This window comes from Pleurodeles waltl, chromosome 5 (genome assembly GCF_031143425.1).
Source record: "Pleurodeles waltl isolate 20211129_DDA chromosome 5, aPleWal1.hap1.20221129, whole genome shotgun sequence".
Classification (NCBI taxonomy): domain Eukaryota; kingdom Metazoa; phylum Chordata; class Amphibia; order Caudata; family Salamandridae; genus Pleurodeles; species Pleurodeles waltl.
This window is the reverse complement of record NC_090444.1, coordinates 218127002-218149957: the sequence shown is the minus strand read 5'-3', so window position 1 is coordinate 218149957 and position 22956 is coordinate 218127002. Positions and strand designations below refer to the sequence as shown.

General features: G+C 43.9%; 1 protein-coding gene across 1 annotated transcript in view; it reads right to left on the bottom strand.

Annotated features, from left to right (window-relative positions):
• Positions 1-22956, bottom strand: part of LOC138295564 (serine/threonine-protein kinase Nek2-like) — a 142791-nt gene that overhangs the window by 74418 nt on the left and 45417 nt on the right. Inside the window, exon 4 of the mRNA XM_069233933.1 lies at positions 13630-13712. Coding sequence (XP_069090034.1) covers positions 13630-13712 — 83 coding nt within the window. The remainder of the gene's footprint in view (positions 1-13629; positions 13713-22956) is intronic.

Here is a 22956-nt window from a genome sequence, read left to right as displayed (position 1 = left end):
TCATTCTTGGGGTTGCTCCTCGTCAGACAGGTGCTGCAATGTCTAACGGACACCACAAGGGGGCTCTTTGCAGGAGAGCTTTTGAACAATGCCGTTCAGTTGAGTGCAGGGATATACTAGCCCTAAAGGGGTGGAAAAGTGAGAGACTGGAAAGTGAGTTAAAATTGACTATAAACCCTACGGCCCTTTGCGGGGTCCATGTCAAGGTTAAAAACAGAGGATGGAGTGTTGCCAGAGATAATGCTCTAGCACTCACTACGAGAAGATGAAGGGAAGGAAGAATTGCTTCTATCCCTGTGTGTAGGTCAACGTGTTTCACGCCTACAAATGTCTCTACAGATCATGCGGCATTTCATCAGGACCAAAAGCAACATCCTAGTCCTCACTATGGAGACCCCAAATGTGTATAATGTGGAAAAAATGAGATGGAAGTAAAAAAAAAAAAAAAAAACTTAAAAAAAAAAAAAAAAGACTTGCATATAAGCCAGTTGTTCAAGGCAGACCCTCCTAAGTTGAGGAAAGGGTCCCTTCAGGAGACGTGGACTGCTGCAAAACTATAATAAACAAAGTTTATGTCAGGACAATGCCAGGAAACCTAGCCAGCGTTATCTCATTTTTTCCAAAGCAGAGAAAGTTACACAACCTTCAGATGGAGACCATCCACCATGAAGTGCAATCTGCAAAAAATAACTGCCTTCAGACAGAGGCCATCGGTTGGCATGGTATCAGAAAAATCCTGGCAACAGCCAAATTTATTCATTCAAGCAAAGCTGGCTTGCGGTCCATGTAAGATGCTGTTCTGATGGGCAATACCCCACTGTACTATAAACAACTTTTCAGAGAGGGCTCCCACAGAGTTTCTTGCTCAACTTTGGGTAGTGGGGCCAGAGGAACAATACTGTCCACAGAAGAAAAATATATTCTATGCTATAAATACCTGCATAACCAAACCATACAATGCATGTTTACAACAGTAAGAAAGGACAAGATCAGTAGCTGTAGTAAAATCAACTTGAATAAGCATACGAAATCAGAAATAGCTAAAGGACAAGAAAAAGTTCCTTTATCCACTCCACTAGGGAGCAGGCCATCGACTGTCATTGGGAGATTAAAAAACAGGGGTGCTTTAAGCAGGTCAGAAACCCGGGAAAGGCTGTGACAATGGTTGGGGGGCAGCAACTATGTTGTTCTACTCTGCCCTTTTCAACACCTCACAGGTCAGCAGGGAATTCTTTTAATTATTCATGACTCTCCTCAGCTTCATAGGACCCTTCAAATTGACTCACATCTTCAGGACAGGAGTCACTCCATTTGGTTTAACATTCTTTGGACCCAGCTCCTTTGCAGCGTCTTAGCCCAAAGCTCCTTAAACCTGGCTGCTCCCAGCAAAAAGTAACATGCTGCCCCGGGACACAGGAATTTAAGCCCTGCTCTCCTTCTACCCACTCCCAAAGGCACAATGCAACTTTCCTTCCACATCAGGGGGAGTAACCCTTCCCTCAATGTACCCCACCCCCTGGAGAGTGGAAAGCCACAATGGAATAGAAAAATGAAGGAGGCAGCACCATTTTGGCACCCTTGTCCCCAGCAGGTCTTGGTTGCATGATCACACAGTTTCCAGGGAAGTCCAGGGAGGTGTGGCCAGAGTGGATCAAGACTGCCATCCTTTGCCAACTCTCACAAATAGAGTACAAATGCATCCTTATTAATTTTCAATAGGGATTCAGGCCACAAAGGAGAACCTAAGGTGCATTACTAAAACACCAATGGTCAGAGTTCCATTCAGCCTTTGACCAAGGACACCTTATTATGGATTACTGTTTGTTCCATCCCCCCCTTTGATACCATTGACTTCTAGGTGCTCACTGATAGACTTCCAACCTCAGCTGGTATACGCAGTGCTGCACTAGTATAGTTAACATCTTTCTTCAGAAAAGTAAGGATCAAGTAAAAGACAGTCATTTTATCTCACAAACAGCTGACATCCATTGCGTTGTTCCTCAATGCTCAGTCTCTTTTCCCCATTTATTCAATGCCATACACCCGTTTGATAGGTATCCTTGACTCTTATCTGCACACAACTGGAACCCAATCATATAACACCAAACATGAGTTAAAGAGATGGCACATCAGTGCCAGGGAAATATTTTTTTCCTTTAATTTGACGCAACAACAACAACTAATGGCTAAGAAGGAGGCGACTTATGTCATGCTCAACATTGAAAAGTTAGAAAGATTGCCTCTTACCGTGGCTGAGATTCCCCCAGCAGAGTGGTTGATACACAGGGTTATTAATCTGCCTATTTCTACATTACAATTCACTTCTTGTTTGAAACATGTTCAGGTAGGCAGATATGAAGAGCTGGGAGATCGTTACATCCATGAGGTTTGGGAGCTTCCCTTCTTGTACAAATGTCTCAATGGCATGAAAGAGGTCTTTCTTAGCGGCAGTGAATGTGAGACTTCAGACAGCCATTCGATGATTTGTAAGCAGCTGTCTTTGCATGGGGCGTGTAAAGCCTTGGTTGCGAACTTGGCTTGCTATCTGAAGGGAGTTCCAGTCCCCTTGATTAAACGCACGTTCCAGGTGCTTTCAAACGGCAGCTACGTCCTCCTCAATAGTGAAGACTGTTGTGGCATGCGGGCCGCAATAGTTTACGTTGTTTCGGTCACTAAGGTTGTTACTTGCTGCGGGAACGTGTTTCCCCCCACTAGAATTAGGGAGGTAACAGATATTTGGCCTCACATTGTTACTTCCAAGGTGAATTTTGACAAGTTAAGCAGACTGAAGGCTTTGTTGTTTCAAAAGCATGTGGCCCTTACATCTGCACGCGAGACCTACGCACTTCGGGTGGCAAGGTCAACGGCGGAAATAAAGTCCCTGTTAAATACAAACTTTCCGAGCCACTTAGGTGAACTCGTGGGAGGTATATTTAATGCTTCCAGCACGGCTGGATTAGCACATTTTACCAAAGCTGTTGGTATTGGTTTCGTTCACACCTTCTCTTCCATATTCGGTTCAATACCTTCGGCTATTCATTCAATTTTCAGAACTATTTTGGGGGGGATTTCCGATAACTTTGGCTTTATTAGCCGGCATTTTGCTGCTGTTTTCAACAATGGCTGTCCCGCCGCAACAAGGATGGATGTGGGCGCTCCCATCAGCGCAGCTGTGTCGTGAACGCATGATACAGTACTTTGGAACAACACTCCTAGAACATTTGGAGTGTAACTGGTCTTGGTCATTCAGACCGGTTTTGGATTGCGTGCAGCCCGCATTTCGTGCAGTTGGTGCTCTTTTGAACATGCACTGGACGTTTGCCTCTCACAGCGACACCCCCCGGTGGTTGATGCTGATCTGTTGATGTTCTCGATGAGGGTTCATTACCAGACATGCGCACTGCGGCTGCGTTTGCTTAGAGAAGCTGATTACGAGATACCCTTCCTGGAGGAAGTTGATATTAACTCGTTTGTAGGCACTGCACGGGATGCCGCCTTGGTTGACACTGGGGCTTTGGAACACACCAGCTCCTTGATAGTCTTCGGCCTTGATTTTCCAGTTTTCTTATCTGCCGAAGTGGATAATCTCCTGCTTTCCATGACCGATGCTTGATTTGGACTTATTCTAAATTGACATTATCCTTTGAATTCGGCATTTGGCCGCATGCTCATTTTTAAATTGACAATTACTATGCTTGTGTGTCCTCTTAACTTGTTGAAATTGGATAGGGTTTTACTTATATTTTAGCTTAGGGCATTTTAGCTTCGGCTTAAACCACTTTCTACCGACAAGGGGAGGGTGTAGTGTAGCCATTTTTAATATAGCTTCATGCACGTTCGGTTAACATATTAGACCTCTGTGCACTTTGCCCTAGATACATTTTATTCAACCTTGCACTGTTATTTTACAATAAGCAGTTTTACGGTCTTGTTTTTATTTCCTTCTATCACACTGTTTAGCTTAGTTCAGCACTGTGTTCTCAAACAATGCATTCTTGCTCACCCTGTGCTTCAGTCAAGGTGACAGTTTGGTACATTGCCGGTAAACGTGGTAGAAGTTTGTGTTCATAGAAAAAACGCATCCTTGCGTAGGGACATTTTCTTAGAACATCTGCGTGTTAGTTATAAAAACATCTTCTAGTCCTAGTACACGTCAGAGGGAGATTCCGACCAGGAACCTACAACTAGATGCTGACTGCCCCGTTGCAGATGCTGATGCAGAATACAGGCCATTGCTCCAGTATGAGGGTTGATGTCCTCCCGGGGGAACCTGAAAGGCAGGCTTAGAGCTTCACATACTGTGCTCAGAATATAACTTAGAGAACCTAATATAGTTGCACTATGATAGCCTTATTCTTGTGCTTCACTCTCATCGTTACTATTTTAATCCTATTGTGTTGTGTAGTTCTGGTTATTGCAGCTCACGCTTTGCTATCTAAAATGCAGTTGTTTTATTAAACCAAACTTTAAAACTTAAACTGCCTTTGTCATTTATATACGAGCCCACACTGTATATGAGAGAACCGGTTGTGACCTGAGTGACCACGACTTCCCTGGGAAGTACTAGGATGTCATGCGCTCGGCTGTCCAATTGTCTCTTTCCTTTGGGAGAGATGAGGCACTGCTAGTTAGCCAGAGCAAAGCCCGGATTTAGAGTGACAAGGGTCCTCCACCGTGGGTCAGACTTAGTCCCCCACACTGTGAAAGATCTTGCCGCTCAAATAACAGTAGTCTCATTAGGATAATGAGAGCCTACGCGACAATACAACCTCCTCAAAGCTATGCCATTGTCTGACATTCACCAGTGGTTCCAAAACAACTGGTTATGCTTCAACAGTGAAATGAGGGACATTCAGCTCTTTGGCTCAGTCAGCCAATCCACTCTATCCATCATGTGCCCTGAGAATTTGGGCTCAGGCTGGTAAGCTGAGCTCGCAACCTAGGAGTGATTTTCAAAAGTGAATGCTAATTTTCCCTGCAAATAAATGTGGTCTGCAAAACTGCATTTTCCACCACTGACAAAATGAATATTTCTGTTAAAAAACCTGGAGAAAATTGCCTCAGTTCTCACTGTGGACATTTCCCACCTGGACTACTGCAATTGCCTCTATATTGAACTCCTTCACATGTTTCTTGAGAATCTCCAAAGACTACAAAACTATGCTGCCCAACTTGTTTTTGTCCTTAAATTACATGTTCATTTTACCCTGTCTAGCTAAAATCTCTCCACTAGCTGCCTGTAAACAGTCTTGTTCACAAGACATTACATGACTGCACTCCGAACTACATTGCTAAACCCCTTGTCCCCTTTTAACTAACCTGGATGTAGCAAACGAGTTATTTTTGGTCCAGTTGTGAGAACTCACTATAAAATAATGTCCCAATTTGTATCAGCTCTAGCTAGGTTTCTTTAATAAAACACTTAGCTCAGTCCAGGGTATCTGTGGCACAGCGCAGTCACGCTTAACCAAAGGAACAAGTGTGAAGCATGTAGGAGTAACAAAACAGTCAATAACTAAGAAATAACACAAAAATAGGTGTTTTTTTTTTTTTTTTTTTTTTTAAACTTAGACGCCAAAATGACAAAAATCTATTGATGGAAATCAAAGACGTGAGGTATGTAAAGCACTGTGGTTCGCTTTTAGGAGATTCAATAAATCATTTTAAGTGGTCTAGCCAAATGGACAGAACTGCTTGTTCTTTTCACTTGGACAGGCCACAACAGGTCAGAAGCCAGTCACAAGGACCACTTAGGTGCAGGAAGACTGTTACCTGTCAAGTCCAGCAGTCCCAGGGGCCTGAGTGCACTTTTCTCCTTTACGACGGTCTAGCCAAGAAGTGGTCCTGATGCTGGGGTAAAAGATTCTGAAGAATACAAAGATCCTGAAGAGGTGTAGGGAGTGTTTGTGGGCCACCCTTGTATCCATAAGCACCAAGGATCATATCTGGACTCATGACTCCTGCGATGCAGCAGTGGAGTTCAGTCGTCACTGGTCAACTGGTCTCCCAGTCACAGAAAACCCAGTGGTTGCTTACAGGTAAACAAACCTTTCCTTTCTGGGGACCGGGTCCACTTCGGCTTTCACAGACTTTGGGGCAACCTTGGGAATGGCAGGAATGGGTTGCCAGCAGGTAACTCGTTGGCAAGTGGCAGTCAGACGTCCCTGGGCAGCTGGGCTCTCAAGAGGTGCAGGTTTCGGTAGTCTTGAAGCTTAACAGGAGTCTAGCCAACTAGTCTTTGGAGCCACTTCAGTCCTGGCCCAAGTGGAGGTTTTATCCACAAGTGGACATAGCAGGCACAGACCTCTTTGTGAGTCCACCAGGTGCAGTAGGATCGGTCCAGTCTGTGCTGCAGCCTCTCTTTGCTGGATCCAGGTAGCGGCAGGGCACTCCACTGTTTTCTTTCCAGTCCAGTAGTGATCTAATGACTGTCTCAGGTGCCACATTTATGCCATTTTTATGTTTGTGGAAGTGGAGGACTCACTAGCCTAAGGGGCAATAGTTCCACGAGGCTACCCTTTCCACTTTATATCACTTATCAGGGGTTCTGGCAACCAAACAATCCCTGGATACCGTTCTCAACCCGAAGCCAAGATGGCTCAAACCTTATTCTGCAGTGAGGCACCCTAGGCACACCCCAGGAATGCACCCAGCATAATGAGCCACTCCTCCTGAAAAACAACGCCTGCAACAGGTTTTCCCCTTCTGAAGGAGATGCCAGCCAGCCTGCCTACACAAAGAAGCAGGACTGCTGAGGTGAGACACCAATTGCTTTTCTGAGGAGTAGCCTCTGAAGATGGGCTATCTGTAGCCACTGCCTGGCGGTCATTCTGACCAGATGTTTGGGCAATAAAGAAGTGAATTTGTGAAGTCACTTTTCTATTAACAGTTATCTCAAATCCGATCTCACCAATAAGTCAGGTTTAATGTATTAATTTGATATTCAGGAGTAATATCTTTCAGGGCATGTTAAACACCAAAGGGACATGCTGTTATTTTAATATCAACTACCTTGCTTGGTGGGTGGCAAAGGCCTTTCCCAGTAAGAGCACATGCACTGAAGGATGGACAGCAGGACCCAGTGCACCACAGTCATGAAAAACGTCAACGTAAGTCCAAAATCTTGGAGGGTGATCATACAAAAAGAGGGTCTTTCAAACAAGGGAGTTTCAGGTTAGCTGGAAAACACCTGTTGTCACTTTATCATTTCTGATACAAAAGATATGGTGATCTCTCCATGCTTCAGATGGGGACTTTCCTTTCAAACGTTCTGCCTAGAAAATAAGACTTTAAGAGGACTACTTCAAATTGAAAGACATCTTTTTACTCTTTAAGAATAAGCAACCTGTCCCAAAAACTGACCATCACAGACTACCCCTAGTCCTCTGGACAAATGTCAACGATTGGACCGCCCTTTACACCTGGATTCTGGGCTTCTGTGACCCTAAGGCTTCGAAATTGCAGTGCAGTCTCTAGTGGAATATTACATGATTTTGGTATTGTAGTGGCTTTTACAGGTGCTTCTATAACAATCTGCTACAATTACCTTTTTGCTTCCACTCATTGAGTAATCGAAGACCACTAACTGAGAGCTTAGTAGCACTTAATAAAAACACTCTATAAATAATACACTTTATCACAAACATCGGAATAAGTGCATACAGAGAATGGATTGTAGTCCTCATTTGGGGCGCCTGCCACTAGAGTTATCTTAAATTATCAGAGACAACTTGATTGTATGACTCAAGCCTAGAATGATTTTTGTTTTTACAAGTGCAGGTTGGTTGGCTGCAAGCTTGCCAAGGAAGCACACTCCCTTTCCTATGCTAGCATTTGATTATTGCTTTGCTCACGGTCATGATTTTCCTCCACCACCCACACCTTGCTTTCCCATATACATTAATCCCCCCCCTCCACCCAAATATGCACCGGCAGGGACCCAATGCCAGGCTCTGTGGCACTGGAAGACGTTTGAAAAGCATCTCTTGAGCCAATCTTGGAAGGGGGGGGGACTGGGGGTCCCGGACCCTCCTTTACTAAGCACAGGTACAGCACTGGGCCAGCTCATGCCATGGATGGATCCTATAAGATCTCAATTGTTTTATATGTAGCACAGCACTCCTGATCAGTTTGAAGTTGAGATTTGTTACGCGGAATATGAGTGCCGAGTTTCATAACTACTTTTCTTTTATTTCATTTGCTTTGATTTGAGAGAAATACGTTTGGTTCCTACTGTTCATGTATTTGAACATCTAAAGGTTATAAATAAAGCTAAAGCCGAAATATGTTTTGGGTGGATATTGCTTTTATGTAGCAATTATAACTGTGTGTACTGTATCTAGTTGCAACATTCACATGGCTTCTAAGAGTTAAGTCCTGAAAGAAAGGATACCCAAGAAAGCCAATGAGACTTGGGAGTCCAACTTTCCCAAACAGACAAAATCATTCATATTTTAGCTAGTGGTGAATACCTGTATATTCTATTTTATATTGATAGGATCTTACTAAAACTGTGAGTGTCAGAGGATTTTTTAAAGTATCTGCAGTTCATAGGAGTATTTGGGTGCCAGGTGTAGGGGGATGTTTAAACAAAACTACCATACTGCATGCCAACAAAAGAAATATTGCACAAACTCTCTTGCCATTGCAAGCTTTTATGGGTATTCCAAATTTCTAGGCAGTACGACTGTCACCTCCCCTTAAGCTCAGAAGACTGAATTCCGAAAGGCCTCAAACTACTACAACATGGCTGAAGGACTCAAATTTGTCATGCATTGGGACCAATTTTGAAATCTGCTCCAACTGAGATTAGGAGCAAGACCACACTGATGTCTTGTGCTCTTTGTGAAGTTAGAGTGGTGCAAAGGGGCAGAGTCCTGTTTGAGCTTCTTGGGTTTCTTTTTAGATTCACTCAAGGACTTTGACTGCGATGAAGATGTGCTGCTGGAACAACTTCGGGAGCAGGAACAGGATCTTTCTTTCAACTGATCACAGCGTGAAGTCTTTTGGTGATTGGTGACGCAAATGTCACCTCGTGATCTTCTATGACCTTCAGGTTCCCTTGTGGGCAGGGAGTGGAGGTCCTGTAGTGTTCCAATCCCAGGCACTAGAGGAATATATTGTAGGGGACTTGTTTTTGTGACAGTACCTACAAGGCTTAAACCCTATAGTTTTGGGAGTGAAGATCCCTTGTACACTAGAAATTGGGAAAATAAGTTGTCAAAAGAGTAGTCCCAGATGCGCGTTTAAATGCGCGTTTAAAAATATATATATATATATATATATATCTGACATCACTGCTTATTGCAGCTCTGCTCGTAGCTTCCGGAGCAGAACAACTTTGCTGTGTAGCCACATGACACCATCTACCTCCTCGAAGGAGAACTGCTTTGCAGTTTCTAGGGCCAGTATGACACCTAAGGAATATTCACAAGGTGAGGAATCTGCAGCTAGAAGTATCCATTGGATAACAGTTTTGCAAAGTAGAGGAAAGTCTAGTTGCAAATTCAGTAGTGTAACTACACTCAAACAAATCAGCCCTTTTATTTCTCAAGTAAGGAAAGGTTGGTGTGGCATCTGCACTATTGATTTTTTCCCAATGGGAATTGTGGTACTTAGTCAGTTTTCACACTTTCACATTCTTTTCCACGGTTACTATAGCTGCCCTTTACTTTAACCCCTTCGCTGCCAGGCTTCCCCCCCCCTCAGATGCCAAGCCTGCTTTTGGCTATTTGGGGCAGTTTGCGCTCAGGCCCTCATAACTTTTTGTCCATATAAGCTACGAACACTAAATTTGCATCCTCCTTTTTCAAACGTCCTAGGGATTCTAGAGGTACCCAGACTTTGAGGGTTCCCCTGAAGGAGACCAAGAAATTAGCCAAAATACAGCAAAAATGTTGTTTAAAATAAAAAAAATTAAAAAAAGGCTGCAGAAGAAGGCTTGTGTTTTTTCCCCTGAAAATAGCATAAACAAAGGGTTTGCTGTGTTAAAATCACCATCTTCCCAGCTTTCAGGAACAGGCAGACTTGAATAAGAAAATCCAATTTTTCAACACAATTTTGGCATTTTACTGGACATACCCCATTTTTACTATTTTTTGTGCATTCAGCCTCCTTCCACTTAGTGGCAGAAATGGGTGTGAACCCAATGCTGGATCCCAGAAAGCTATACATTTCTGAAAAGTAGACAAAATTCTGAAGTCAGCAAGGGGTAAATTGTGTGGATCCTACAAGTGTTTCCTACAGCAAATAACGTCTGAAGTGAAAAAAATATTGAAAGTGAGGTGAAAGACAGCCATTTTTCTCCATGTATTACTCTAACTTTTTCCTGCGATGTCAGATTTTTGAAAGCAATATACTGTTACGTCTGCTGGACTCTTCTGGTTGCAGGGATGTATAGGGCTTGTAGGTTCGTCAAAAACCCAAGGTACCCAGAGCCAATAAATGAGCTGTACCTTGCAATGGGTTTTCATTCTATACCAGGTATAAAAAGTGAAAAATAGGTATCAAGAAAACCTTTGTATTTCCAAAATGGGTACAAGATAAGGTGATGAGAAGCAGTGGTTCTTTGCACATCTCTAAATTCCGGGGTGCCCATACTAGCATGTGAATTACAGGGCATTTCCCAAATATACTTTTTTTTTAATTTATTTTTTTATACACACTGTCTTACATTTAGAAGGAAAAAAATGTAGAGAAAGAAAAGGGGCAATAACACTTGTTTTGCTATTCTGTGTTCCCAAAGTCTCCCGATAGAAATGGTGCCTCACTTGCGTGGATAGGCCTAATGCTCGATACAGGAAACACAACATGGACACATCACATTTTCACATTGAAATCTGATATGTTTTTTGCAAAGTGCCGAGCTGTAGATTTTGGCCTCTAGCTCAGCTGTCACCTTGGAAAACCCACCAAACCTGCGCATTTTTGAAAACTAGACACCTAGGGGAATCCAAGATGGGGTGACTTGTGGGGCTCTGACCAGGTTCTGTTCCCCAGAATTCTTTGCAAACCTCAAAATGTGGACCCCAAAAAAAACGAAAAAAACAACTTTTCCCTCTCATTTCAGTGACAGAAAGTTCTGGCATCTGAGAGGAGCCACAAATTTCCTTCCACCCAGCATTCCCCCCAAGTCTCCCAATAAAAATGGTACCTCACTTGTGTGGATCGGCCTAGCGCCCGCAACAGGAAATGCCCCAAAACACAACGTGGACACATCACATTTTCCCAAAGAAAACAGAGCTGTTTTTTGCAAAGTGCCTATCTGTGGATTTTGGCCTCTAACTCAGCCGGCACCTAGGAAAACCTAGCAAACCTGCACATTTTTTTAAAACTAGACACCTAGGGGAATCCAAGATGGGGTGACTTGTGGGGCTCTCACTAGGTTCTGTTACCCAGAATCCTCTGCAAACCTCAAAATATGGCCAAAAAAAACACTTTTTCCTCTCATTTCGCTGACAGAAAGTTCTGGAACCTGAGAGGGGCCACATATTTCCTTCCACCCAGCGATCCCCCCCCCTCCCCCAAAGTCTCCCGATAAAAATGGTACCTCACTTGTGTGGTTAGGCCTAGTGCTCGTGAAAGGATATGCCCCAAAACACTATCTGAACACATCAAAACTATCAAATACAAAATTACCTGTTTTTGAAGGGGGGGGGGCACCTGCGTTTTTGGTCCTGGGCTCAGCAGCCATCTAAGGAAACCTACCAAACCCAGACATTTCTGAAAACTAGCCACCTGAGGGAGTCCAGGGAGCTGTGACTTGCGTGGATCCCCCAATGATTTCTTACTCAGAATCCTCAGCAAACCTCAAATTTTGCTGGAAAAAAAAAAACAACACTTCTCCCCCCTCCCCCCCCCCACATTTCTGTGTGGGATCACCACACCGTGACAAATTTCCTACCACCCAACATTCCCCTCAGTCTCCCGCTGAAAATGTACCTCACTTGTGTAGGTGGGCCGGGCCAAGTGCCTGTGACAGGGAAGAGCCAAAAACATGTCAAAATTGAGGGGGCACCAAAGCTGGTCCAAAAGGGCAGTTTGAAAAAAAAACATTTTTTGGCTGACAAATGCAGCAGAATTTTTATTGGATATAGATGAGACAATGTTGGGTGGTAGGACTCTTGTGGATTCCTGCAGATTCCGGAAGGTTCCATCACAAAAATGTGGGAAAAATGTGTGATTTCCAGCAAAGTTGGAGGTTTGCAGGGCATTGTGGGTAAGAAAATGGTGCAGGGTGCATGTGAAGCACACCAACTTGGAATCAACCAGATGTTTAGTTTGCAGATGTGTCTGGGTCTTGTGGATTTTTCTACATGGCAGCGTCCCAAAGTCCAAAAAGTGCAGCCCTCACCATTCCAAGTGGGACGATTTTGAGAGTTACCAAACTCTCATGGCCCAAATGTAAAACCAAAACCCAAAATAATCAAATGTCTTCTTGCTTGCTGTGGGATAAGATGTTTTAGTGGGGGGGGGATGAAAGACTGTTACCCCCTTCACTTTTGTTTTTTTCTCTATGCCATCTAGTAGACTTTGACTCCCCCCCCCCCTCTTATTTTGATTTAAAAAAAAAAAAATCTTCCCTGGTGGGCTTTCTGCTCCCCTTGGGGGCTGATGGGCCTTCCAAAAATAGGCCGATCTGCCCCCAACGGGGGGCAGATATGGCCAACAGTAATGTGCCCCCATGGGGAGCGACCCTTGCGCAAGGAGCAGCCCCCCCAAACAAAACACACACACACCAATCCCTGGTGTCTAGTGGTTTCTGCCCTCCCTTGGGGGCAGATTGGCCTAACAAAAATAGGCTGATCTGTCCCTAAAGGGGGCAGAAATGGCCTAAATACAATTTGCCCCCACAGGTTATCCCTGGTGTCTAGTGGGCATTGCGATCGGGCAGCAGAAATGCTTGCAGACATGAAAGGAAAGGCTTTTCCTTTCATGCCTCTGCTGGCCGCCTCCTCCCGCCGGGCGGAAGAGAAATGCTGAGCAATCGCTTCTAATGCGATGGGAGTGACCTCTCATGAGGTCAGCATGCTCACGTCATCAGACGTCACTGGGGTGGCTCAAGGGTGGAAGGATCCCCCTCCCAGCCCTGACCTGGGGGGTTGGGGGAACGGCCCTCGGGGGAGCGCTAGCGCTCCCCCCGAGGGCCAGTAAACAGACGTAACCATTACGCCAGTGACCCTCAAGGGATTAAGCTATACTTATCTAAAGAAAGTCAAGAAAAACAAGTCACGTTAGAAATTGTAACAAAAATGAGCAATGGCAATGTCAATAGGTCTGCTTTCTTTTTTTAACACACAAACAGTATTTGTGCATGCTTTTATTTGCATGCATTAGCTCATTAAGGCCGAAACTACTGGCTTCTGCAAAGCTTTTTTGTTGTTGTTCTTTTTGTAAACGTGAAAACACCCGAAAAGAACTATAGATAAGAAAACAAAAAAATTGAGAATATAATTGCGAAGTTCATAAAGGGAGAAAAAAAAAAAAAAAAAAACAGGAAATAAACAAATTGAAAGGTAAAAGAAGGACGGGGTGAAGACGGAGAAGTGTAGATACGAAAAACGTACACGTGTACTTAGTAAAACATGTTTTTAAACCCTGCTGAAGCAAAAAGACTGAACCTATACTTACGTCAGTGCACACAATTCATACAGAAGACATCCAAGGGACCAGATGTCAGACTTCTCGTTGTAGGCTTCGTAATTCATTTGTTCCTGCAGACAAATTCCACAATTAACTGGAATAATTTGAACATAAACCAAGTATTCCCAAGAGGATTACAAAAGCAAACATCTTACTTTCAAAGGGACTGTACTTCTTGGTAATGTTTCTGTCCACAAAATGAGCTTACGTACATCTAAGTAAATTCATACACTGTCACAATACATCACAGTTTCAGAAGATCTCAGGCCAGAAATTTTATTTTAGTCAAATGTCACAATTTTGACACATTAGTCTAAAGCACCTATGATTAACCGCTGGTAATATAAAGTGTATTCCCTGCAGGCTTTCAAATCTTATCACTATACAATTTAAAGTAAACAATTGACATAGGGCCCACAGAAAGCATGCCAATTGGGAAGATACACCAGCTTTTTTGTTTTATATAAATAAATAATATTTTTTGCTTGCTAAAGTAAAAATACATAGCTGCCACTATGGAAATACAAAATCCATAAAGCTTAAGGATGCTTCGAATGGGGTAATTGACACAAATGCATGGAGTGCCTAATATATTTAGTATTCTTCTACTGTAGGGGACTGAAAGGGAAAGAGAGGAACTAAAGCTGTAAAAATACGCTCTCCTTAAAAATATAAAAAGAAGATTAGGTTAAAAATGTGTTAAAAGCAATTAATAACAGAACTAGGCATCACCTGTGGTGGACTTATGAGAACTTATGGCAAGGGCTGGTTTGGAGTTGTTGAACTGAAGTGTTTTGACTTTGAAAAAAATAAAAAATAAAATAAAAAAATAAAATCAAATAAAGGGATTGATGTCAAAAATCACCTGGGGGGGGTCTTGCTCCAGTATGAACTCTGCAAGACCAGATGACCACAGAAGGAGATCTGGGCAACAAACTTTCAGACAAAGATTTCCAAACGGAACAGAACGAATAGCTGCAGCGAGGCTTGGGCTCCAGGAGAAGGCCCAGGTTAGGTACAGAAATCCAATGTAAAGACTTCCTTGTAGCTCTAACAGAAGATTCAAGCAGGTCTACACTACATGCAGCAGCTCAAGGGATTTATTCGTGAAGTATTCAATCACGTGCTAGAGTCGGATCCATTGAAAGAGACTTAGAAAGAGTGAGAAAGAGAGAGGCATTTAATCTTCACGTTTTCATTCCATGGTAACTGAAGGATACCTCAGGAGCATTTCCTCTCAATATAGATCCCAACTAAAGGGTATTTATGGCCCATTCTGGCCTTTATATGTTCTTTAAGGAACTTGTCTAATATCCTGCTTCACTTGAGGTCCGTGATTATAACAATGGAGAAAGATTAAAAAGGTTATCTACCTTCCGTAATTATATTTTTGGTGGATACATGAAATCCTTTGACTCTCCAATGCACTACTGTATGCCTCATTCTATCATTCTCTCGATCTATCATCTATCTCCACTATGACTCATCCCAAACCTCTTTCTACTACTGTGATTTCCCAAATAACCTTTTCTAAATTCTTCCCTCATGTATCACTCCTTTGACTCACCCTAAACCTCATTTTACTACTAATGTCTCCCTAAACACTTTGTAGACTCTTCCCTCCTCCAGCTCTCCTTTTACTCACCCCAAACCTGATCTTACTAATATGATCTCCCAAATAACACTTTCTAGACTCGCTTCCTCGATCCCTCTATTAGCCTACTCAGCCCAACTAATAGACCCACATGTCCACTGCTCAAACTGCTTGGGCTGTCATCTGTCCGCACAGGAGGATTGCAAACGGAATGTACTGGGACCCTACTATGAACTCTAGGTATCAGATGTAGGCCGGATGAATTGGAAGATAACATTTGGCGGCCTAGAGGTTCAGGGACAATAAGCAACCTTCCCAATTTAAGGGCAACAGGACAGCATCGTGCACTTGCCCTGCTCAATGTACAGATTCAGAAAGCAGAGATCCAGCATAGGCTTCAGCCTCCTTTAATGTTTTGGGTCAAAAAGGGTAAAGGAAGAAAAATTACATGTCCCTCTCTTCTGGAGTTACCACCTCAATTGCACCCTTTTTCCAATCAAAACCTTTTACTTCGAGAAATGAGATGTGAGCTGACGAGCTGACTCTAAAGAAAGGAGGTTGACTGAAGTGGAAGAATAACTGGGAACGGCAAAGGCTGGTGATCAGCTGGAGCACCCAGCAGTCTGTCATTAAGGAAGAGAATAGGAAACCCTCCTCCCACCAGGAAGATGATGTTGGGGGAAGCAGACTGGAGGTGAGGCTACAACCCACAGGGGACAGTAGGATCTGGATTGCAGCAAAGGTGAATGCCAGCACCACATACAGCAGTCTTGAGTGTGCAAAATGGATATCATCTTGCTGCAATGTGTGCAAGCCTTGAAGCCTGATGTCTTCTGAAGAGACATTTGACCTTTTAACTCTAAAAAGCAGAGGAATTTATTTGTAAGGCAGAGAGAAAGAACGCTCTGGAACACATCTATGAGGTGTGAAAATAGATGAGGAGATGTCAGGTCACTGTCTGGCACCTAAAATACTCTGATGTAGAGAGGTCAAGTCATGGATGGAGCTGCACAGTGTAATCTGGCGGCTTTGAATGTTTTTCGGAGGGACCTGAAGTCTAGAAGGAATGTACATAAAATGAGGAATCGAAAAGTAAGGTCCATCCATCAGTCAGAAGAACCCAGTGGTTACTTTGACCTTTGAAAAATTGAGGCTTCTTTGGCAAGTAATTTCATCAGCTTGTTATGACAGTCACAAATGCACTCAACAAAAAATTAATATTTAAGTATTTGTTTGAAGGAAGCAGCTACTCAACATCCATGTTGCCATTGTTATTCTATGAGCCCAAGTTATACACTTGCCCAACATAATGAATAAATTATTATAATAAAAGGATTGAAAAGCATTATGATTAATAACGAAAACTCATACTAAACTGGAGGACACAGGCTTCGTACTTTTGCACCAATCGCCCTACTAGCATACCAAGACCATCAACATATAGAGGCAGATCTCCAGATATAGTTTTCACTTCACTGAAAAAGGCAGCATTCAAAATGGACATGACCATGGATGAGGCAGATTCAATGTTCAGTCGCAAGGTTCACAGAAAGGAGTTACCTCAACAAGAAAAGCAGTCTCCAGTCCAGTTTCACCATCAGTGGCTTCTTGGAAGGATTTCTATGGAGTGGTTTTGATGCATGGGAGACAGGATGCTGACGGTTCTTCTCAAGAATGCTAAAGATGCTGTGCAGTCAATGTTTTTTTTGCGGGGCTACTCCTGGGTCCACAGGCTTGGTGAGGCAAGAAAATTAGTTACTTACCTGTAACTGCAGTTCTCCAGTATTGGTATCTTTCATAGATTCACATGCTTGAATCATCCCCGTCGTCGAGGTGGGAGCCTCATGGTAAGTTTAAATAGATAAAACAGTAAGTCAGTAAAAATAAAACTAGTAGGCCCCAGTAGGCCTCATAAGGTATTTTACAGTCTATCCACTTTGTTTTGTGAAAAGACCCAAACTTCAGTCTCAACCAATCAGGATTCAGCCCCTCCCAAACAGTCCCAACAGAGGCCGAATTCCCTCAGATTTTCTAGTAGGAGTGTGAAGTTTAATATCTGTATAATAGGGGAGCCTCTGAGGGGAGGAGGGTGGGTTGCATGTGAATCTATGAAAGATACCAATACTGGAGAACTGCAGTTACAGGTAAGTAACTAATTTTCTTCTCCAGTATTGGATCTTTCATAGATTCACATGCTTGAATCAGAATAACGAGCAGTAATGATTTCTTAATTAGTGAATTACATGGACTGTAATTCTATTTGTAATTTTACAAATGATGTGAATCCCATCAGTTCAGCTTTAAAAACCACATACCTATTAATATATGTACATCAATAGACATTCTAATAGAAGAGCAATAACAGGTGTGTGGCAGAAAAAACCTGTACTCTTTTCATGATGATGAAGAGTACGACAAGCTAAGACATTATAAAGAAGTGAACAATCTGAAGCAGAAATTTAGAGTAAAACACACTGTAGCTATTAAGAAGACGAAGAACCAATAATGAACATACCTTGAGTGTGGTGGTGGGATGTGTTAGAGGCTCACCTTATCGAAATAAATGCCTCAGCACTGCCTGCCCCACTGCTGTATCGACATTGTTCGTTTCTTCGAGACAGTAATGCCTCGTAAATGTGTTGGCTGGACCATGTTGCTGCTCTACAGATGCTATGTAGTGGTACCCCTGCAAATAATGCAGCAGAAGTGGCTACCGATCTTGTAGAGTGGGCTCTCACCTTGGTGTGGAGCGGTTTTCCTGCTTTTGAATGGCAGAATTGAATTGCCAGACCAATCCATCTTGCTATAGTCTGTTTGGACACCGCGTGTCCCTTTCTTGTTCCTCCGAAAGCTACAAACAATTGATCCGACTGGCGGAGAGCTTGAGTTTTCTGTAGATAAAACTTTAAACATCTTTTAATATCAAGGGAATGTAATGTTTTTTCCGCTACTGTTTGCGGATTTGGAAAAAAGGTTTTTAAGATAACTGGTTCATTTAGGTGAAACGTTGAAGGAACTTTCGGGATGTATTTTGGATTTGTGCGCAAGATGACACCCGAGTTTGTGAATTGGAGAAAAGGCTGTTTGATAGTGAAAGCCTGAATGTCACTGACTCTCTTTGCTGAAGTAAGAGCTAGCAGTAACGCTGTTTTCCATGAAATGAATTTTTGGTCAGCTTTGTGGATCGGTTCAAAGGGGGCTTTCATAAGCTGCATCAATACCACATTCAATGACCATAATGGTGGAGGCTTTCTAACTGGCGGGAAAACCCGAAAAAGGCCCTTCATAAATTGTTTGACGATTCTAGTGGAACACAAAGAAACTCTGTCTGGAGATCTGCGGTATCTGGAGATTGCTGCCAGATGTACCCGAATAGAAGAATATGCAAGCCCTGATTTTGCAAGGAGCAGGAGATATGGAAGTATCTGTTCCGGAGTAGAGGACAAAGGATGTATATCTTGTGTTGCGCACCATATACAAAAACGTTTCCATTTAAGTTTATAGGTTTTGTTGGTAGTGTCCGCTCTAGCTTTTCGCCAATATGTCTCTACACTCTGGGGAAATGTTGAGATTCAAGTATTCATTGTATTCAGGAGCCAAGCTGACAAATGAAGAGATGACGGATCTGGGTGTCTGACTTGTCCCTGGTGCATCGTTAAGAGAGTCGGGCTCTGTCTGAGTTGTAGATGTGGTCGTTCGGAGAGCATGAGGAGCTCCGTATACCAGACTTGTCTGGGCCATTTGGGAGCTATGAGCAGAAGGCGACACCCCTCCGCCTTCAGTTTGTTGATGACTCTCGGAATGAGCGGGATCAGAGGAAAAGCGTAGGCATAAACTCCGGACCATCTCATCGAAAACGCATTCCCCCACAAATCTTTTTTGGGGAAGCCAACTTGCGTAGAACTGGCATTTCTTGTTCTCGAGAGTGGCAAATAGATCTAAGTTCGGTTTGCCCCATAATAGAAAAAGGCTGTTGAGAGTTTTCTGGTCTAGTTCCCACTCGTGATAAGGAATCACTGTCCTGCTCAGGGTGTCTGCTAGAATATTGGTTTGTCCTGGCACATGCTCCGCCTCGAGTGAAATATTGTGCTTTATGGCCCATGTCCAAATTTGTTGGGCTAGCTGCTAAAGTTGTAGGGATCTTGTGCCTCCTTGCTTGTTTAGATAAAACATGCTGGTTGTATTGTCGGTCCTGATTAAGACGCTTGAACTCTGTATCTTTGGTAAGAAAGCTTTCAGAGCTAAGTTTATTGCCTTGAGTTCCAGATAATTGATGTGAAGCTGACGTTCTTTCTGATTCCAGATTCCGCTGAGTTGCAGGTCCTGGCAATGTGCCCCCCATCCTGCAAGAGAGGCATCCGTTGTTACTATGTAACTTGGTGTTTGGAGAAGAAAAGACAGTCCGTTTGACAAATTGGTTAGATTCGCCCACCACCTCATGATGTTCTTCATTGGAGGCATTATGCGAATCTTGTCTTCAAAGGAACCGTTGACCTGGGTCCATTGTATGTCTAATTGTTCTTGTAGGGGTCGCATATGGAGCCTGCAATCTGGGACTAGCGGAATGCATGAAGATATCATTCCGAGCAATGATTTGTAGATGCGGACTGAAACAAACGTTCTTCTGGAGAGCCTTTGTGGCAAGGAGGTTAACTTTTGTTTCCGCTCGTGAGATGGGTAGGCTTTGTTGCGGACTGTGTCCAGAATTGCCCCCAAGAAATTCAATTCCTGTTTGGGGTAGAGTTGAGATTTCTGATAATTGACTACGAACCCTAGGTTGTGTAGCAATTGAAGGCAATGGAAAATATGATTTTTCACTTGCGATTTTGAGGGTGCCTTTATAAGCCAGTCGTCCAGGTAAGGGAAGACCTGGATCTCTGACTGGCGGAGATGTGCTGCTACCGGAGCTAACATTTTTGTGAAGATTCTGGGGGCTGATTTGAGGCCGAATGGCAGAACTCGGAATTGAAGGTGCATACTTCCCACTCTGAACCTTAGGAATTTGCGATGGTTGCGATATATGGGGATATGAAAATAGGCATCCTGGAGGTCTAGGGATGCCATGCGATCTCCGGGATTTAACAGACGCAGGACATCCTGTAGAGTTACCATCCTGAACGATTGCTTCTTCAGAAACTTGTTCAGGGCTCTCAAGTCCAGAATGGGGCGCCAGTCTCCTGAGGGTTTCTTTACAGGGAAAAAACGGGAGTAGAATCCTCTGTTCTTTTGAAATAAAGGGACTGGTTCCACTGCTCCTTTTCTCAACATTATTCTTACTTCCCTGAGGAGTTGGTTCAACCTCGGAGGCGGTGGGCCCGATGGAGGAACAGTTGGTGGTGTTTGAGTGAATTCCAGAGTATGACCTCTGGCCACTACATCGAGTACCCATCTGTCCGATGTTATCGCCTTCCAGTTGGGGAAATAGGAAGTGATGCGACCTCCGACCCTCGATGTTGGTTGGTGGGGAAGCGTTGAGATGATCAGCGGGTCATTGTTTCCTGCCTGTATCTCTTCCCCGGGCAGCTCCTCGTCCTCTAGCTGGGTGTTTGTAAGCTGCGGCCGGAGGCAATCGATAATGCTGCTGTTGCTGATGGTATTGCTGTTGTGATCCTGTGGAGGAAGATGGATATTGTGACCTGTATTGCTGGTATCCACCTCGAAAGGAGTAATTACCTCTACCCCTTGCTCCACGAAAAGGTTGTTTTTTATATTGCAGGGTACCTAGGGATTTTGCCGTATCGGTATCCGTCTTGATAGCCTGCAACATGTCGTCTACGTGTTTGCCAAACAAACTCTCTCCATCGAAAGGCATGTCAAGAACACGAGTCTGGACTTCTGGTCTGAAAGAAGTCACCTTTAGCCATCCTTGTCTGCGCAGGACTGCTACACCAGCTAATTGTCTAAAGCCAGTGAGAGAAATGTCTATTGCGCTGTCTATTATTTCTGCAGAGACCCTTTCTCCCTCCTGCAAGACCTTTTTTGCTTCCACCTTGACGTCTTCTGGCAGTAAATCTAAAAAAGCAGACATGTCTGCCCACATCTGGCGATCGTATCTTCCCAAGATGGCGAGGGAATTAGCCGCCTTAACGGTGACTGCGGCCACAGAGGAGAATTTCTTGCCAATATTGTCTAATCTCCTTCCTTCTTTATCCGGGGGAGACGCAATAGGTGTGGAGGGGTTTTTGGAACGTCGCTGAGCCGCCTGTGATATCACAGAGTCAGGTTTCGGCTGTGAGACTAGACAGGCCGGAGAATCATCTGGGGCCTTATATTTTTTCTCTAGTCTTGGCATTTGTGAAGGCACTGTTGCTGGGTTTTTCATTGCCTTCAAACCCTCCTGCCATAAGAAATCGACAATGGGTATGGCTCGTACAGATCTTTTTGATGGCTCTTTAAAGTCGTACAAAAAACATTCGGTTTCATGAGAAACAATTGCAAGGCCAAAACGTTTCGCCGCTCGCTCTATCAGATTATGGAAACCTCCTATGTCCTCTGGAGGAGAATCTACTGGACCTGCTGGCGGTGGAGATGGTGTGGGGACGAGGTAATCATCCCATTCACTATTCGCCGAATCTCTTAGCTCACCCTCTTCCCTTTCGTCGTCCGATGAGGGGCAAGTTTCCTGGGTTTGGCTAATTACAGGTATAGTAGCCTGTGGCGTTACGGAAAGGCTAGTAGTATGAGCTTGCCGAGGTGTCTGGTAGCTCTCAGGTCTAGGTGGCGTGGACTGAGTTGACGGTGGAAACCTTTTATAGTAGTCCTTCAACATAAATTGAAGATCTGTTACTAATGTGCTAGGCATAGCGAGGGGCGATGGTTGTCGTGTCTGTGGATAAGATGTTGAGGCATAACTAGGCTGATACTGTTGATCCTCTTCTTCGTCAAACTCTTGACATTTTACATTGAGTTGTGACGGGCTACTAGCTGCCCCAAACATTCCGTGCGAGTATGTGTCGTCGTCGTCGTCATCCTCTAAAAGATGTTGTGGTGGGTATGGCAACATTTTACTTGGTGAAGTATGCATTGGAAGAATATCAGACGCCTTGTCCCCTATATTAATAATTGAAAGGGGTAAGAATCTGGAGGAGTCGTCCTGATGGTACGAGGAATGGTGAGGCGAAGTATCCAGGTAGGTGGATGGTTTGTATACTGTTAATGCTGTAGATGATATGATCGTCGACGGTTCACTCGTCGGCGGTTCCCTCGTCGACGGCTCTCTTTTGGCCCGTTCGGTCGTCGACGGTTCTCTCGTCGACGGCGTCTTTACTAACGGGTCCTTTGTCAGCGAATGCTCCGTCGACGGTCTCTTTGTCGACGGGTACTTTATCGACGACGGTCGTGTAGGTGCAGTCGTCGGCAGTGCCTTCTTGAACCTCATTGAGAGGTGCTTCGTAGACGGGAGTGCCCTGGTTGATTGGTGAACCCAGGAGGCCTCCGCTGTCGACGATGTGGTTGCCGACGAAGCTTTCTTAAAATTTTTTGCGGTAATTATAGTCGTCGATGACAACGGCGACGACGTCATAATCATCGGTGAGGCTGGCGTTGTGAACGTCGACGATACCGTAGTCGCTGTTACCGTCGACACAGTCGTCAACGGGGTGGTCGTCGACGGATGTTTTTTCACCGAAAAGAGTTGTTCTGGCTCTTTTTGTGGTGACAGAGACAGAGATGGCTTTTTTGAGGTACTTTTCTGGTGTAAAGGCGTAGTAGGTTCTGAATGA